Source organism: Molothrus aeneus, chromosome 1, assembly GCF_037042795.1.
Source record: "Molothrus aeneus isolate 106 chromosome 1, BPBGC_Maene_1.0, whole genome shotgun sequence".
Classification (NCBI taxonomy): Eukaryota; Metazoa; Chordata; class Aves; order Passeriformes; family Icteridae; genus Molothrus; species Molothrus aeneus.
This window is the reverse complement of record NC_089646.1, coordinates 61,946,314-61,964,480: the sequence shown is the minus strand read 5'-3', so window position 1 is coordinate 61,964,480 and position 18,167 is coordinate 61,946,314. Positions and strand designations below refer to the sequence as shown.

Genomic DNA, 18,167 nt, shown 5'->3' with positions numbered 1-18,167 from the left:
GCCCAAGCACAAGGAAAGATCAGTAACTCTGACACCATTAGTCTGAATTGTTCCCTGTTCCTGCCTACACCAGATGGAGGAGTTTGGCTGCTACAGAACATTCCTATCATCTTCACTGATCTGGAAGAGGAATAATTTTTATTAGTTGCTTGGTCAGGAGCAGGGCCTATACCTCTCAGTTAGGTTTGGCTTTTCTTTGCTCCTTGAATTTACTTGGGACAGGAAATGCCACTGATGACATTCAGGGATGCCAATGTGCTGCTGGCCAGCTGGGGTTGGTTTGGATGGGAGCATCCAAACAGCAGAGCTCTAAACCAATTAGTGTCCTTGTTTTTGCACTTGTGTGTGTCTGACAGCATGTGATTGCTCTGAGGAGCTTGGGAATTCCTTTGAAATCAGTCATGTCTGCTGTGGGACAGCATGTTTGTGCTGCAGGGCAGGGAGAAAAGATGGGAGAGGAGCTTATGGTCTGCCCTTGCTTGATGTTTCTTTCAGTCTTTATTACTGCTTTTGCTTCTTCTTTACACTTCTTCCTTTAATTTTTCTTTGAAGAAATGTATTACTTTGTTTTCCCTTCATACACTTTTACCTTCCTTTCCTTAGCTACACTGCTCCAATGTGCTATTTTTTCCAGTGCTAACCTTGAGGAAAGGAAACTCTCTATTCATTAAGAGCCAAACAGTGGTGGAAGGAAACATGTGCAAGAGTACATGAAATAGTGCTTAATCCACTTCCTTAAAGATGTTGGAGAAAATCAGGTTGGTGAGAGACATCTGAGAAGTGCAGAACAGCGCATTTACAGCCGTGCTCTGAGGAGAAAAGCATCTTTCAGGAAATGGTGAATAACCTCTAAGCACAGTGATGTAACTGGGAAAGGGTAAGAGTGTGCAACAGAACAAGCAGAAAACAATAGAAACTGTTGCTGCCAAGGCTGGGGTTTCCTGCATCTTTGAGGATTTTCTGTAAAATCATGCTTTTGAGCTGCTTGAGATATCTGCACTGAACTTGGAAGCTAAGAAATCTGTGTCTGGCTGGAAGTTGTGTTTCAGAGTCACACTGTATAGCTCCAGTGGGGTGTGCAGGGATGGGGAGCGACCCTCAGTGGGTGCCCTCTTCCATCTTTCAAGCAGATATAATTTCCCAGCAGTTCTTGAGGAGTGTAAGCCTATGGACACAGTGAAACTGACCATTTTTTTAACCATAATATAGGTCTTCTAGTATCTGATATGATGCTGATAGCCAGGTAAAGTTTGCTAAAATTTACTAAGCCAGGCTACTTTCCCCTGATTTATACTTGTAATAAACTAGGAAGGTACCAGTCCCATTTGAATCTGTTTGCTCTTATATCATTAGCATGCTTCTGTGGTTCTAGGTCTCAGGGATATGGTGGTAACCTGAGGTTCACAGGACATTTAATGTTATAATCTTATGACAAAGAAATTCCATTACCTGTTCCCTTCATATATTTGTATTTCAAGATTGGGCCTTTTCCATCAATCCTGAAGCACATACATTTATGATTAGAGGAATATGTAGATGCCATTAAAACTCTTTGTGTCCTTTTTAACAAGTGAAAATAAATACCTTGAAAATATTTTCATTTTGCATACTGAATGATCAAACTAGACACATTTAAATGCCTTCTTTTAGAGTAACACTAGGATTTAATATCCTGGTTAATTCATTCCAATCTCATCCTTTTTGCAGATAGTACCAAGTAATGTGAATTGCATCTACTGACTTCTATGTAAAGATGAATTTAATATTAAACGATTCTGAAAACTAGAGAGCTCTGATTCATTTTAAATTGTTCCTAGCTTGATTTCATTTGCATTTGATGTGAGTGATTCTGCTCTGCAAGTGTCCTTGCTGGACTTGGTTAGTACTTCTGTTATTCGTAATCTGTATTAATTATCTACTAATTAATGAAAAACTGCTCTGACATATGACCTAAACCACTAATTAACTTTTTCAGGTTTTGTTTTGTTTTTTCTTAATGGAATTTTATCTGCTGCTAGACTGTGTGGAAGATGAAAAGTTATTTTTATAGCAGAAGCAATTAATAGGCCTAGATCGTTTAGGCTCTCCTATCTAACCTGACTAGATCTGTTTGTCTTTAAGCTGTGTTTCAAAGCTTGCATTGTAGAGTGAGCCCTCAAAAAAGGAGTGGTGTTTGTTTGATATCTGAGATGGAGCACTCATCATTATGGTAATAGACTTGTGATTAACTCAGTTTTCAAAAATGTTGTACAAAACTTAAAAAAGGAAAGAAAACAAACATGAAAAGAAAGACTCCTTTTAAGTTTGGGACACCTGCTTTGCTTAGGTAAGTTATGCAACCTGTAAAGTCAGAGAGAAGGTAACTTAATCAGATAAAATGCTTTAGAAGTAAAGCTTAATTGCAGTGTTTTGTCCCATTCTAAGCTTTGAAAGGAGGTCATGAATGAGATTTCAAGTTACTACCTTTTCTGTTAAACTTGATGTTGATCTGGGCCTAATAGTGCTGGTTAGGCAATCTAAAAATAAAAAGGTCATTTAGCCTTTTCCTAGTTGAAGATAGCAAAATACTTAAGTTTTCTTGAAATAAGTATGAGAGAAAAAAGATTTACAGCATGTGAAAAAGTATGGTTCAGTGTTTATCAAGTTATGTTTTATTAATAGAAACAATTCTGTAAGCCGATGTTTTAGTGCTTACTTAAAATGAAACAGAATAGTCCTTGTATGGAGTTGGGGAAAAAGGATTTAAGGTCACAAATACTGTAATTGAGGGGGTTTTCTTATTAGGAAGAATAATTAAGTGTGCCTGCCACACAAGTCACAGTAGTTGGATGTGTGTGTGCTGCTTGCCTTCTGGAAGCATTAAACTCTCTGCTAAAAATCATCTCCTACCAGAGGCATTTTTTCAGCCTCTGGTGTCTGGACTGAAAAGTACAGGGATATTGTTATTCTTGAATACCCCACAAGTCTTAAAAGACTGTATTAATTCAAACTTCAGTGTCCTTCAGGAGGAATATGCAAAGTGTATTTTATGTGAGAATAAGATGCCGCATTTGATTGCCAGGCCATGGATTTCCTGAGCTCTGGCTCAGGGTTGGGGTGGGTGCTAACATTCAGTGGGTCACGTGGGGGATGGTCACAGAGCTGGGGTATCTTTCCTGAATAAAGGAAGTCTCTGACAATAGAAGCAGCTCAGTCTTATTCTCCCAATAAACCATATTCTATCTGTAGAATGGCCTCATCTTGTGGGGTGTTTTTGGGGGTGGTTGCCTGTTTGAGGACTGCTCTCAGTCTGAGAAAGGGAGAGCATGAGCTAAATTCCTGTTAGAGAGCAGTTACTCACATGGCTTTTCCGTGTTGAGGGTCCGTGTTCTGAGGAGATGAGGCCTCCCCAATTCTGCACACTGAGATATTACCTGGGGAGGGGGTCAGGTTGGTTTTGTGGTTTGTTGTTTTCATCTTGTTTTTTAAACTTAAGAATGGTGGTTTGACCCCAGTTCTAAGTGTGTTAATTTTAAATTTTGGGTAACTTGTTAAACTTGATTGTTTTAAGACTACAGTGAATTGTTCCACTGTATTTTCAACCATAAATCCAAATACGCCTTTAATATGGCAATGTAGCTGAATATTTAAAGAATTGATAAACTGGTTTATTCCAAATAAACCACAGTATTAAGAAATAAAAAAGGAATGTTTTCTGTTTCTGGTTTAAGGCACTTACTTTGGTTATACAAGTAAATAAAATGATGCCATGCTTGCAGCTCTTCAATGAAGCATTAGATTAGAAAATAAGTGATGGTATTGCGAGACAAGGATATTGCTGTTATTCTCAGGAAAAGGTAGAAGTGAGTAATTTAGCAAATTTTAGTAGCACAAGCACCATATTACTAAATTCACCACAGGATATAATGAAATTTTTGTCAAATGCCACTGCAGAAGTAATGCCTTTTGTTTCCTTTTGACATGATGATGTCTTCTATCAGTATTAACCATTATGTCTCCAATTGGTATTAACCTTTATGCTGTCAGGTCAGTCCTGCTCTCCTCTTCATTAGATCACATTTTTGATTTAAACTTTTTATGTACCTTTAAAAAACTTGAGGAAGATGTTATTCTAGAAGTAGTTGGATTTTTTCCAGGCTGTTGTTGCCATATCAAGGAAATAAATTAAGAGAATGAATGCTACATTATTCAAAAATTAATTTATGACTCAAAACAGGCAGTGAAGAAAGGCTTTGACTGATGAAGGAATTAATTTAAATTCTTATTAAAGTAAATAGCTGTTGGTAACATAAGTTAGGAGCTTTGATGTAACACAGTTTTTAAATGATTTGAAGGGGTCATAGGCTTTGCTGTGCTGGATGTAGCTCTACTTGTACTTCATAGTTTCATGCATTCCTCTCACCCCCCTCCTATTTTAGGGTTAGCTTTTTCTTTCCTGAAAAATGTGGTGGATTGGAGCTTTAGGGTTTACTATGAGGGAGTTTTCCAAGTTAAGAAACACGTGCTTTCTTTTCCTGCCAGTTTGACTTGTTGTCTTCCAACTCTATTCAGGCATCTACCATTAGCTTTCCCTTGCTGTCTCTCACCTGCCTGTCCTAGGCTTTGTGGAGTAAATGATACAAGTCTTACACTTATAACACTTGGGAACACTTTAGACTACCTTATGCAATAATACACACAATTGTTTTGATTCTTCATTGTTAGTTCTTGCTTCAAAATATCAGTGAACCCTGTCATTTGTGCTCTTTAAATAGAGGACTTGTCATGGCATGACTGATGTTGCAGACAGTTGGTGAAATTATTTTTATTTTACTCCCTGAACATTAATGGCTTCAGGAAAGTAGTTGTGAGGCAGTTTTCTGACCTGCATTTGTCCTGGTGTGGGAGGAATATGTGCAAATCTTTAGCCATGGACATGTGAGGATATGCTTCACAGCACTTCCAGACTTACACAGTCAGGTAACCTTGAAATGTGTTGGTTCTCCATGTAATAAGCTAAAACAGTATTTAGTTGTTTATTACCTCCTAATTTAGGTTTGAATTAAATTTTTCAGGAAGAATCATCTGATCCTGCCATGCAACTCATTTAAATATTATTGCTATGTTGCTATTTGCTAGAGAATATGAAAATGAGACTGCTTAGATAATTTTAATCATATAAAACAGAAAATGTAAGTGTGAAGAGATAATTGGATGAAATAATTTTCTCATTTTAAGGTGATTTATTTTACCTGTCAGTGTCTCTTTATAAATGCTCCAGATGGTGGAAATATATTATTACATCTCATTCTCATTTTCAGTCTTTGAAATATAAACACTACTTCTGAAGAAGAGCAAATCAAAACAACTATGATGAGACTTCTTTGTAATGACTGCATTTTTTTTGTTTTATTTGAAGGTCATTCTGTGAGACTGCTGGGGCAGAAAAAGGATAATGGAAAACGTTTGGGGGGAGCACGACTGGATTTGCCAAAGATTAGGAAGAATCCACTGATAGAAATAATTTCCATCAATACAGGGTAAGAATCTTCCAAAGTTACAAAACATTCAGTACTGCAGAAGAATTCCTTTTGTCTCTTTCTGCAGGTCTAGTGTACTACTCCTAAGCTACACAGAAGGAGGCAGGATAACCACTTTTAAATAGTTTAAGATATTAAATTATATTCATTTTAGAAAATAAATCCCTGCTTATTTGGTTACAAAATGAAAAGAGCATTTATAGGGTTTTTTCCCCTCTGTGATTTTTTGATTTCTAAGATGGTAGTTCCAGAATATTTTTAGTAACTCATTATGATCTGTAAACATTGTTAAGATCTGTCTGATGTGATTGTCAGCCCAGATTTACTAATGGCTAAATTAGATATAGTTACTTCTGTCTTGCTCCTCTAACCTGTTTGTGAAGAGTCATCATGTATATATTTCATTCATATATTCATTTGAACAAGCTACTCTCTCCTGTCAATCAACTCTGGATGCCCATTTCCCAGCAAGGCTACAAGTATTTTCTGTTCTGTACTTCTGCTTTGAGGAATTCTATTTTAATCTTCCTTCCCTTGTTGCTTTCAGAAGTGTTTATCAATGCCAATTGGTATCCTTCCATTTTGTCAATTTATTAAAAAAAAAAAGAAACAAAGCAGCAACAGCAAGAATCACAAAAGTCTTCTTCTGATTTTCCTATCTTCTCCAACTTATGTGGTAATTTCCCTGGCTGAATTTAAAATCCATTGCTCTGGGCATCCCAGGTAGGTGTGAACTTACTGCCTAGCATGAAAAAAAAAAAAGTGGTGTATCTCAGGTCTGAGTTTAGATTAGCACATTCATAAACATTTCATAGAGGAGTTTTGATACTATCTTCTTTCTCATTTCCTTGTCTTTTAGTAATGTGGCCTTCATAATTGCTGTGAAACCTAGTGTGCTGTTTTGGTCAGAATACCAGTTCAAGGTTTAGTGTGGTTACTTTTTCTTCCTCTGACTTCTGGTAAATATATGGGTGACATTTTGTTGTATTGCTGAATTATAATACCTTTTTAAACTGCATTTTTGTTCACGGATTGGTTTTGAAGTCTGGATATAAGCTCTTCGGTGTAGTTACTTTGAGTGTTCTACATTCTTTACCTCATTTTCTTTCCAATGGACATCTTGTTTTTGCCCATCAAAATCCTCTTCATGATTAAAACAATTTTTTACATTTGCTGAGTCTGACTTTCAGATGGTAAAAATTTTCCTTTTCCATTAATATTTATCACAGTATAATGTTATAATATCTTTCTGGTTGTAAATGTTGTCAAGGTTGTGAGCTAATTGAGCTGTGGTCTTGTTCCTGTCTTTTGATGTACAGTAATGAATTTAAGATAGGAAAACTAAAAATACTATTATTTCAAATATCAGATTATTACTAATTTAATTACAGAGGTTAATACAAGGGTACTGTAGGGTATGTACACTTAGCATTAGGTGACTGATGAGGGTAGCAACCATTTGAAACTTTTTAAAATATATTTTGAACAGATGTATTTTTTTACTGTTTGAAAAAACAATTACTTCCAAAATTGATCAAAAGGCAGACTGTTAACATCTCCTAAGAAGTTACTCTCAGAAACCCTTTGCTTTAGAACCTGATAGTTTACAAACAAAAATTACGTTGCGTAGTAGTTCTTGCTGTTCTCAGGTCAATTAAATGCCTACTTACTAACATAAGACAATGTAAAAAAATATTGGAAGCCACAAGAAGCATATCTGTTTCATTGAGAAGAAAGTCAAATATGACTTGATAAGGCAAAAGCATTCTTAAAGCCTCAAACAAACAAGTTAGTTGTATAAGATACATAAATTAACTACTATGTCAATCTGTGTTATATTGCCTGCATTCCTCTCCTGAAATACAGATGTTTGGGTTTTCCTGTCTTTTTCTTCCCCTTTCCTAGTCTCCCCAGCTGCGTATTGTAGGTGACTTTTTTGCCTGTTGGTCTGGGTTTGAAAAACAAAGCATAGCTTTAAAAGGCAGCAGTGTGCAGCAGTTTCTGAAAATATAAAAATGTAATGAACAAAGAACAAGACACAGACTGTATTAGTCACCGTGATTTGACTGTGCTAATTTTATCAGCTTTGCCTTAGTAGTCTGGTTATGTCAATTTTAGTACCAACACCACATTGGACCAAAGTTTTCTCTATGTAGAGACTTGAGGAAACTTTGAAGACTATTTTTTGGTACAGTGATCTTTATTAAGAGGTGAGTTTGGATCTGACTAAGTGGTCTTAAAATAGTAAAATATACTTTGTTAAAAAGAGTGGTTTCCTCTTTGGAAATATTTTTATCTGATACTGTTAAATGTTGGGAGCAGCATGAGCAGGGCTTCTCTGTGAGGGAGGCCAAGAAGGGAGGTGAGGGTGCCACCAGCCCAGGCAGTGCCCACTCCAGCAGGACACCTGGTGCCATGGAGCCTGAGCAGTGTGACAAAGCTGGGGGCTGGTTGTGGGAGCCATGAGCAGTCCCAGACATGGAAAGTTCCATAAACACAGATTATGCTGTGTTGGAAGAGACCCACAAGGATCATAGAGTCCAACTCTTTACCTGCACAGGACAGCCCTAAGAGTCACATCATGTGCCTGGGTGATGGAATGATCACCCACCCTGGCTATGAAGAGTACAAATAACACAGGTCTGAGGAGATGAGTGCAGGACTGGAGGCAGGCATGGTACTTAAGCTCAAGCCAGGTCTAGGAACAGAAGTCTGAGCTTCACTGGGGCTCCTGGTGCAGAATGGGCTGTGGAGGCAGGTCAGCGAGGGCCTGGGGGTGCCCACGGGGCTGTGACAGGTGGTGCTGAATTACCATTTCCAGCTGGGGTTTTAATGAAACCTTGGCCTCTTTTGTAATTCTGTGGGGGAAGAAAAGGCTTATTGGAGCATGTATATTCCCTCCTCCCAAAGCACTGGAGTCTTCCATGGCTCACATTAACCCCTTTCCTTCTCCAGTAGGATGAATTCCTTTATGTACATGGACATCTGCCAGCTGGAGGTATTCTTCTGAGGGTTCAGAAGGACCACTTAATTTTTGGGAGTCTCCAGAAATGCTGATTGTTAAGACATCTCTCATCTGTGTCTTTGTTTCTTAACTCAAGATGGTGTCAAATTTGGTAATTTTGACTTGAGATTTCTTCTATTGATTTCTTCTGTCAGAAATGGAGGAAAAAAATTTCCTAACCCAAAGATTTCTGTCTTTGCAGAGTAGCTTTGAACTTTTCCTGTACTTGTCCAAGCACAAATGCATGCCTACATATGCACATGTCCCTCTGTGTTTGTATTGCCTGGACTGCTGCTGTACATGAGTGTCCTCAGCTGTTTGCATAAATCATATCTGTCCTATCAAGGGACAGACATATTGTCCACTGCACTGTGCAGTCTGTAATAATTATAATTAAAAATAAACCAAAACAAGAGCCCACTAGGTATGGAGTATCTGTGAAGATCAGGTACTCTTCTGTCAGTTGTGAGCCAGCTCAGAGGTTTTGCACAGTGACATGTTTGTCCCTAAAAAGGTGTTGCTCTGCCTTTACAGGTATCTGTGTCTTTTTCAGAGTTTGGCACTTATTTTATTTATTTCTTTTTTTTAAAGTATTGGACAGTTTTTTCCTACTATTAATTTTGATTGTCCTGAGAGTTGTTGTTTTCTTATTGAGAAATCCAACCTATTTGTTTAATTTACCATGACAGTTGGTGGTTTCTGTCAACAGACTGTGACTCTAGAGAAAAGCTCCCATCCCAGGAGTGACATGTTTCAGAGTTTCCAAGTATGTTTGCAGAGACTAATGGTGAATTACCAGAATAGAGGCACAGGAGATTTACCAGATTTCTCTGACATGCAAAGATGTGTTAGTGACTCTTCATTTTTCCATCTGCAGATATGTAAGAAGTCCTTACCACCCCAGTATCCCATACAAGCTGTAGATTGGCCTCTATAATTTCTCCCTAAGAAATAAGTGACCTTTTCTTCCTGTATGGTTTGCTTTCTCTGTTATTGTTTAGAAAACACTTTGCAATATTTTTCAAATATTTTTTTTTTCTATAAAATAGGCAGTCAAAAGCCAGGGATTGTCACAGTGCCCAGATAGCTGTCTTAATCTTAGTATATCCTGCAATGATATTAGTAGATCTGAACCTAGAAACAGAGAATTGTTCCTGTACTCCAAAATAATTCTCTGCTTTAAATTAAGGCATTTGGTTAAATCTCTTCCACTTTTATTTATGTCACAAGTATGTATTGTACAGGTCATCATCTTACTGGAACAAGCCAGGTAATAGTAGTAGAAAAGCATGTTAAATGCTGTTTGGAGAAAAGGCATAAATTTTTAAACTAATCTACTAATGTGATTATTCTGTTACTTTGAAGTAAGAAAGAGAAATGTTCTCAAGTTCATTTTGTATTACAGCTTCATTTAGGTTTAAGGAAAAATCTTTTTCTCCTTGTGGTCTCATCTTCATTAGTGCCAGTTTCATAACCCATGTAGCCACCTAGACAGCTCTCTTTAATGGGATCAAGACTTGGTTTTCCACATACTAATTAATTCTGTATCTGCTTTGCAGCTTGGACTATTACTCATGTATCTTTGTTGTTTGTATTACTTGAACTTCCTTATTAAGACTCACATACATTCAAATATGACTTTATTTGTGCTTTTTCTGGATGCCCTGGGAAGCATGAGTGTAATATCACCTGAAAATGAGCCCACACTAGAATTTACTGATGGGTGGATTTGCACATGGGTTGAAGTGCTTTCCGTATTCTTTTTGAAGTTTCTACCTCTCCTATTGGAACAGGCAAGTAACTACACTGCTCATATGACTGGCTAGAGAAGAATTAAAATATACGGAACAGGGAATTCAGGACCAAAGGGAGCATAATAATGTACATGCATGTATTAGACTAGATTATTCCTGCTGTGCTGGAGCATCTTAGAGAAGATCAACATGTTACTTTATCTCAGAAAGATTATCAGATCTGCTTTTGTGTCTTAAATGCTAATTAAAGTATAACACTTCAAGCTTAGTACTCTGTGTGGATGAACTGCAAAAGTGAGCATACACAGTATTGCTTAAAAGCTTGATGCATCCTGCTAGTTTTGTAGGGATGTTTTAAGTCACGTTATCTAGTGGTGGTTGTTCAAAGTGTTTCTGAGCTACCAAAGGATCTGAATCTAGCAGAATTAAAAAAAGAAAGTAGTTTTACATACAGAACTGAGTTTGTTTTATCAATCAGGTTGTAGGCACACAGTTTGTGGCAATTGGGAGTGGGGCTGTGGCTGAGCCTCATCTCCAATGGGCTACAGCTGTGCAGGACAGATGACTGGTATTGAAGGTAATGAGACACAGAGTGTCCAGGTGCACTGATAAATGACAGAAAGGTAGAGAGGGCACACAGGTGCAGTGCATGAACATGAGGAGTATAAAAGGTTGAGCTAAAGAACAAGAAGGGCAGATGCTTGAGGCCTTCTGATGCGGTATGGTGGGACTCTGTTGATAGTGGCAGTGTGGACTGTGGCATGTGCTGTAACATATGTTGCAACATCAGGTGACTAAAAAGTCAGCATTAAAAAGAAGCTAAAGAGCTACTATTGTCAATCCTGATTTTCCCAAGCAGGAATATTTCCCTGGTTATGTATTGTGAAAGGTTAAAATTCTATTTCTTCATCTTTTTGTGTTGTAAGCAGATATTTCAGTTTTATAAATTGGGGAGTATAAGAATTGAATTTTCTCCAAGAGGTGCATTTTAATTTATATGAGATCACATAATAATTTTTCAATAGATTTCATTTCAACATTTGTTTAGGTTTGAATATATAAAATACTTGGAGCTGGATGTCCATGAAAGTGTAGGTAATTTGGGTTTTGGTATTTTTGGTTTTGTCTTTTTTAAATTGTGCCAAAAAAAAGAGGTCATAAATTAAATGCTTTCAACTCTCTGTTTTTTTTAAGGTGGTTTTCTGAAATAATTGATTCAGTTAACTTTTGTCACATTTAAACTTCACAGCATTAGCTGGTTTTCTCCTTGAAAAAAGGTAAAATAATGATGGTAAGAGGTCTGGAAAATCTTTGGCAGTATGTATAGATTCATTTTGCTACAGGTAGTCTTCATTGAATCAACACCTATTTCAGGCTGCTTTTGGCATTAAAAGGAGATCATATTCCATCTCTTTGCTGCAGTTGGGTGAGATGTCTGAAGAAGAAATATCAGTAGGCCTCCCCAGCCAGCAGAATGTAAGGAAGACAGTGACAGAATGTCAAAAATGAGGAGAATGTCAACAGAGAAATCAAAAAGAGAAGTACAGTGCTCTATTTTCCTGCTCTGATGGAGGGAAAATTTTTGGTTCTTATTTGATGCCAGTACACTGACAGATGTGTAGAGTCCAGTTATAGAACAGTATTTATTCCTTTGCTAGCATAAGATACTCCACTGAGAGATACTGAAGTCCTTGGGAACACTTCTGAGTGCTTCTGTGGGTTTTTGTCTAATTATCTAGTTATCTATTATAGATATATATCTAATTTTACCTGAGCATGGTCTAGCAAGTCTAAAGAGAGATTTAAAATTAATATTTAGCAAAGTAATACAGAGATCTACTAGCATCCACTAGGTTTTTTTCTATTGCTGTTTATCAGACAAAAAGAGGCCTTAACTGTGACTGTTAAATCCCTGAGTTGTTGCAGTGACCTGTGTTGCCTGTCCAGATTTTTGCCTAGTTGAACTGTCTGAGCTAGATTTCTACCTTTTTGTGGCATTCAGCAAACATCACCTACACCTGTGAGTCCACCTTTGAAAAGGCTTTGTTTGTTCACATCACCTTTGATTTCTTTGTAACAGGGATGAACTTTCTGTAGTCACCCTCTTAAAACCATATCAAAATATCTTTGATTTCTGAGATAAGGATGTTGTGGCTTAAGTGTGAGAGCATGTGTAGCCAGTGCCTTTCTGTGCTGATGTTTGTGGGTTATTTCACTTATAATCTCATCAGTTCAGCAGAACAGCCATTTCTTTGGCTGTTTACTCTTGTGAATTGAAATCTATTCCTTGGTAAAAAGTTATCTCTAGATAAAAATATATAAGAAGATGGAAAGTGAAAATCTTTCTGGTATGTGAAAAATTGGATCACCTACTGTTTGACAGTGATAGACTATTTTTTTTGGCAAATGCTTGTATATTTTTTGTCTATCCGGCTATGACCCAATGTTTTCAAATTGCCCTCCAGAATATTGCTGTCCCTCTTTTGAATGAATAGTGAGTCTGAATTACAAATCTGCTCATATTTTGCAAAAATCTTTGAGTACTTACAAGGACGAATTCCACACCTTCAATTTACCTGGTTTAGCTTGTTTATTAACAAACTAATAACACATACCTTTTCCATATATTAATGTTTTACTTTTGAAGATACTCATGTAAGTGGCTCTGAAGTCAAAAGTAGATTTTGAGAATACAAGATGAAAATATGTTTTGATTTGCATTCATTATTATGCTTGGAGAGGCAAAATAATATTTCTTTGGATTACAATAATACAATTAGTATATAATTACATATTATATGCACACATATTGTATTTAATTGTAGTTGGGTTCAAGGTAAATGCTTAGAGTGAACTCCCCAGGAAATATGAAGCTATGTATAATTACTTTGAACCTAGTTTACCTTATAATATTTAAATAGGCACTTTTCATAACTGTTTAGGTCAAACATTGATGACATGCTAGAGCCTATCATGTCAGTTACTCTCAGAAACAGGGAAGGTAGAAAGGTAGTGTATGTGTTTTTGAAAGGAAACCTCTGCATCAGGCTTTTTTGTTTATATTTCAATTGGTGTTTGCATGTTCATATATTTAGATTTTGGCTATACTATCTTCAAGCATCTATTTCAAATGTGGATGTAACTGATATTAATCTGTTCTGGTTTGGCACAATTCACAGAACAATTTACATAATGAAAATGGTGGGTGACATAGTTATGTGTATCTAGGCATTTTAATTTTAGTAATAACATCTGAAAAGCTAGTAGTCCAAAATGCACAAAAACCACATTGCTGTAACTGAGGGAAAAGGAAAATCAGTTGTTTACAAGAGAAAGTCCCAACAATCTACTTTTTTGCCTAAGGTCTCTTTCCACTGCAACTTACTGTAACTCACATCTAAGGTCATTATTTCTTAATTAGATATTTAAATAGCATATTGATAACACTCTCTGAAAGATTTCTCTCTTTTTCAGTTATTAGTAATTTCTTGCAATTATTACAATTGCATTTGTACAATGACTATAAAATTATATGTGATAGTCTGTTTAAAAAAGTGCTACAAAATCTCTAGGTGCTTCATGGTAGCAATTTCACTGAAATCTTGGGAAAATTGTATTGTTTATAATAAAGAGGTGATCTATCAGTGTGGCTTGCATTCTGATCTTACCAGCTTGTTGTGCTTGTAGTCATTTCTGTTCTGTGTGTCTGTCCTGCTTCTGTGTCTCCATTGCTGAGAATGTCCCTGCCCGCTGTGCTTCCTCATGCAGAAAAGTGGTGTGTTTTACAAGGTGGTTTCCTTCAGCAGCTTATGCAGGCAGTCATTTAAGAAAGCAGGAAGGAAAGTAAGTGGATTGGACCAGCAAAGGACCTCCTGAGCAGCTTGATTTCTGTCTTCTGCAGCTCATTTTGTGGCACAGATTTGTACCTCCTTCAGTGTCAGAACCTCTATCTGCTGGTGCAGCTTGCAGGGGTTAATTGCTCATGGACATCAACAGCTGAGGGCAGGAGGAGGAGGAGGAGGTAGTTATGGTCCCTTTCTCTCTCTTGGTGGAGGTAGTTGTGGTCCTCCTCATCCCACAGAAGTATTAGGCCTCGTCATCTTCATGGGACTGTCTGGAGTTTAGTATGATAAATTTCCTTCTGCTACTGGGAAGGTGGAAGGTGTTGATATCTTCAGTTCCTTCTCCTGTTGCCCACGGTATTTCTGCCATTTGTGTTGAGCTGTATTATACAAAATTGCTTTGGTGAATAGTGAATACGATGTAGATGTTTTGCAGATCCCTGTAGAGTAAATGTCTGTCACCATGATAACCTTGAAAGGAGGATGATCTTGAATTCAAGATGATCCCTCACAAAAAGGAAGATGTTTATACACAAGAAGTTTATTGCATACCTGTATTGAATATATAATAAGGATAGAAGTTTTTCATTAAGTATTTGCCTGTAAGAAACAATTTTTTCTCTTATGCTTTTAGACTGTTCTTTTTACATACCTTCATGATTTCTGCCACCATTACTCTCTTTATAATGCTACTTCTTTCTCATTTTTAGAGTCTTCACTGCCTGAGCTCACTTCTTTGAATTTCAGTTCTATCCCTGGGATTTCAAGTATAGAACTTGTGAAACCCCTTAGCTATAGGATCTGAATTTCTCTGATGTCATGCTGTCTTTTTCAATGACAAAGTAATCCTGAGCTGGGCTTCTTTACTTTCCCTTTACGGTTTAGAGCATGATCCTCTGCCAAGAGAAATTTTGGGCGGGGGGGGCGGGGGGGGGGGGGGGGAAGCGTTCAAAGAGTCTTTAAAGGACTTTTCTCATTAGTACATCAAATACCTGCAGTCATAACATCATTTGTGGTATGATGACTTGAAAACTCATACTTCTTTTTCAGGCTGTATTTTTCATTGCTGTTGTTTAATGCTGTTAGAATGGCTCTAAGAGAAGCATATGTTCAATGAACAGCATGCATCTTGTCCTTTCCAAGAAATGCTTGGCCAGTCCCTCATTAAGTTTGTTGGCATATGACACCTAAGAATTATTCCTGTAAATAGGTGTTTCTTTGGCTTTCTTCTGCTATTCAGAATGACATACTCTGGCAATTTCATACTAGCTTGTAATACTGCCTGTATTATAATGTAATAGAACAAATATATTTGATTTCCCTGTTGTTATGATGATGGATTTTGTGCCCGTTGCTTCACTGGTGCTATTTGATGATGTCAAAGTAAACTGACATCTAAACCTGCTCTGTCCACTTGGCTCTTCTCTTAAGTCATGTGCAGTTTTCATGCAGTGTGGTTTTTCAGTGGAGTCAGAAGGTACATGCTGGTAAAGTTCTTCGCCATGGGCAAAAATCATTATGACATTGTTTGTACACACTGAGCATTACTGGCCCAGAAATCTTTCTGTTCAGTGTTTTGTGTTCATGCTACTTTGTGAGCTCTCAGTTTTTGAAAGATGCTGGTTAAGAATGTGTAATACAGCTATTTTTTCTGGGTCATGAAAACTTCCTCTTTCAAGTCTACTGAATTACTTCTGCATCGAGTTAGAAGAAAATAGTTTGTTTTGATTGTTTCCATTTTTGCACATTTGCTTCCCCTGTGTTATTTCCTTGCAGCCTCACAAATTTGAACTTTTTCTGCATAGCGCCACCATGAGTTTAAAATTTGCATCAAACCTTCTTATGCATTTTGATATAATTCCTTTTGCTCTTGTATATCTCGAGAAAATTTGCTATTTCACAGTTCATTTACAAGACTTAGTAAGACTCATAAAACTTGTCAGGAATCACTGTGCAATTCTCTAAACTGTAGTATACCACACAACTTGTAAGTCAGTGAGAAAAACAGCGGTCATCACATGCTCCAACTGCGTCATCTCGTTAAAACCTTGGGCAGCTCCAGGCATTTTTGTGCTTCTCCGTCACTAGGTGGCTTCCCACACTGCGCAGTTTTGTGACTCTCTTAACCCAAAAGGAAGATCACCAGAATTTTAACACAATCCCCAGTTTCCAACTTAAATTATGTGGGGGAAAGGCTAAGAGTTGGGAGGGGGCACCAAGCTTTATTTTGCTTTGTGTAACTATGATCTGCAGTTTCCTGCACTTTCAGCTCAATCCTTTCAACGCCACATTCCCAATTATTTTGAAGACTGATTGAGAAGATGAGACAGCTTTAACATCCTGGAACCTGATTGCAGGTTAGCACAGAGCATTGTAAGGCAACTTCCTGCCTGCCTCTTTGGCAAATGCTTCCTTGCAGAAGTGGTTTTGGATCACACAACAAGCTGCATTTTGCAGTCTGTCTGAGAAGAGATTGTTCTGAAGTTGTTTGCAGTTTCATATAGCCGTAATTCTGACATCACTTTACTCTCTGAGGTTGGAGATAAATTCCTCCCTGTTGAGCAGAGCATTCATCTGTGTCCCTTCTCTTATGCCCATATTCGTATTTCCTAAGGGAAATCTGGACAAAATACTGAGAACCACTTTATTCATTTCTCAGATTACAGTAAAGACTGAGAAATAAGCTCCTATGTCAAACTTACAATTGATATTGTGTTGTCTTTAGTCCCAACTTTTCACATAAAAAAACCCCCAAACTTGAAAAACAAGACAAGCACTAGAGAATCCATTGTTTTTCAAAAATACTGTCTTGCTGAATGTTAGTATGAGAAATGCCTGGGCTTTTATGTACTCATAGTTCTGGATGGTTTAGTGATCTGTTCTTTAAAGTGTTGTACAACCTAAGTGTTTAAAGCTAAGTGCTCATGTCTTTGCCTTTACTGCTCATCAGCAGAAGCAGGTAACTTTTAGTTGCCTAATAATAAAACCAACTTATTTTGCTGGCATCCGTATGACATCTTAAACATCACCAAAAATGAAAACATCTTGTCAAAGTGTCTGACTGAAGTGTCTCTTGTGCCCTTTCAGGTCAAGGTTGAATTTTTTTTGGAGACCTGAAAGGGAAATGTGTTAAAAGAGGTGTAAAAATAAGAATCAGATTTGGGAAATGTCTTCAATTTGTTCTTAGACTTGACCTAGAGAGAAATTTAATAGAAAAAGAATTTTCCATGAACAAAATTTATGAGCTTAAAAATAATAAAAAAAAATATTTTGCATTACCTATCAAGTACACAAAAGCATGTGTTTATGATAATCTCATTGACATGTATGTATAATCTCATTGACATGTAAGATTTGAAAAATACGGAGGAATAGGGCATTTAAACTGTGGTTAATCAGTATGGAACATAAGAGCAAAATCACTGAAGGAAAGGTGCTTTTAAAAAAATCCAAGCAAATAATAAATGAAAAGTTAAGTATTGAGATTGTGCTTGGAAGATAATAGGTGGCATAAAATCCAATGTAACCTGTTCCAAGATTATTGATATTATATGAAATGTTTTGTGTGGAATAGTATCTTTATATGACCTATTTATATGGAAAAGTAAAAAAAAATTAACACCCTTTAATTCTGATATTTATGCTAAAGTTCAAATAAGCTGTGAATTTTTAGATTACATGATCCTTATTTTTTAGATAATTTACATTATCTCTCTTATTTCTTGATCTGTAATTTTACTGAGAGTCTCAAAATCTGTGTATTTTCTGTATTCTTCTTCTTGAAAAAATTCTTGAAAAAATCAAATTCCTGATTGCAAAAACAAGTTACACTGAATTGAGTAATAGTTTTCTTTGTGCTTCAGTTACCAAAAAAATGTAAGATACTTAGTGCAGATTTCTGGATTTCTTCTCCTTTTGCTTTTACTGCAAGATGCATGTTAGGAGACTTAGTGTTTACACCGAGGATAAATAAGTTTAAAGGAGGCACTTGAAGGGTCCCCATCTCCATTTGTGCAATTTAGGCAATAAATGGTAGATTTTTGTGGAT

The 18,167-nt window shown here is 36.9% G+C and overlaps 1 protein-coding gene across 1 annotated transcript in view; it reads left to right on the top strand.

Annotated features, from left to right (window-relative positions):
* CDKAL1 (CDK5 regulatory subunit associated protein 1 like 1) overlaps positions 1-18,167 on the top strand; it is a 387,536-nt gene that overhangs the window by 145,090 nt on the left and 224,279 nt on the right. Inside the window, exon 8 of the mRNA XM_066558021.1 lies at positions 5,399-5,519. Within this exon, the coding sequence (XP_066414118.1) occupies positions 5,399-5,519 (121 nt within the window). The remainder of the gene's footprint in view (positions 1-5,398; positions 5,520-18,167) is intronic.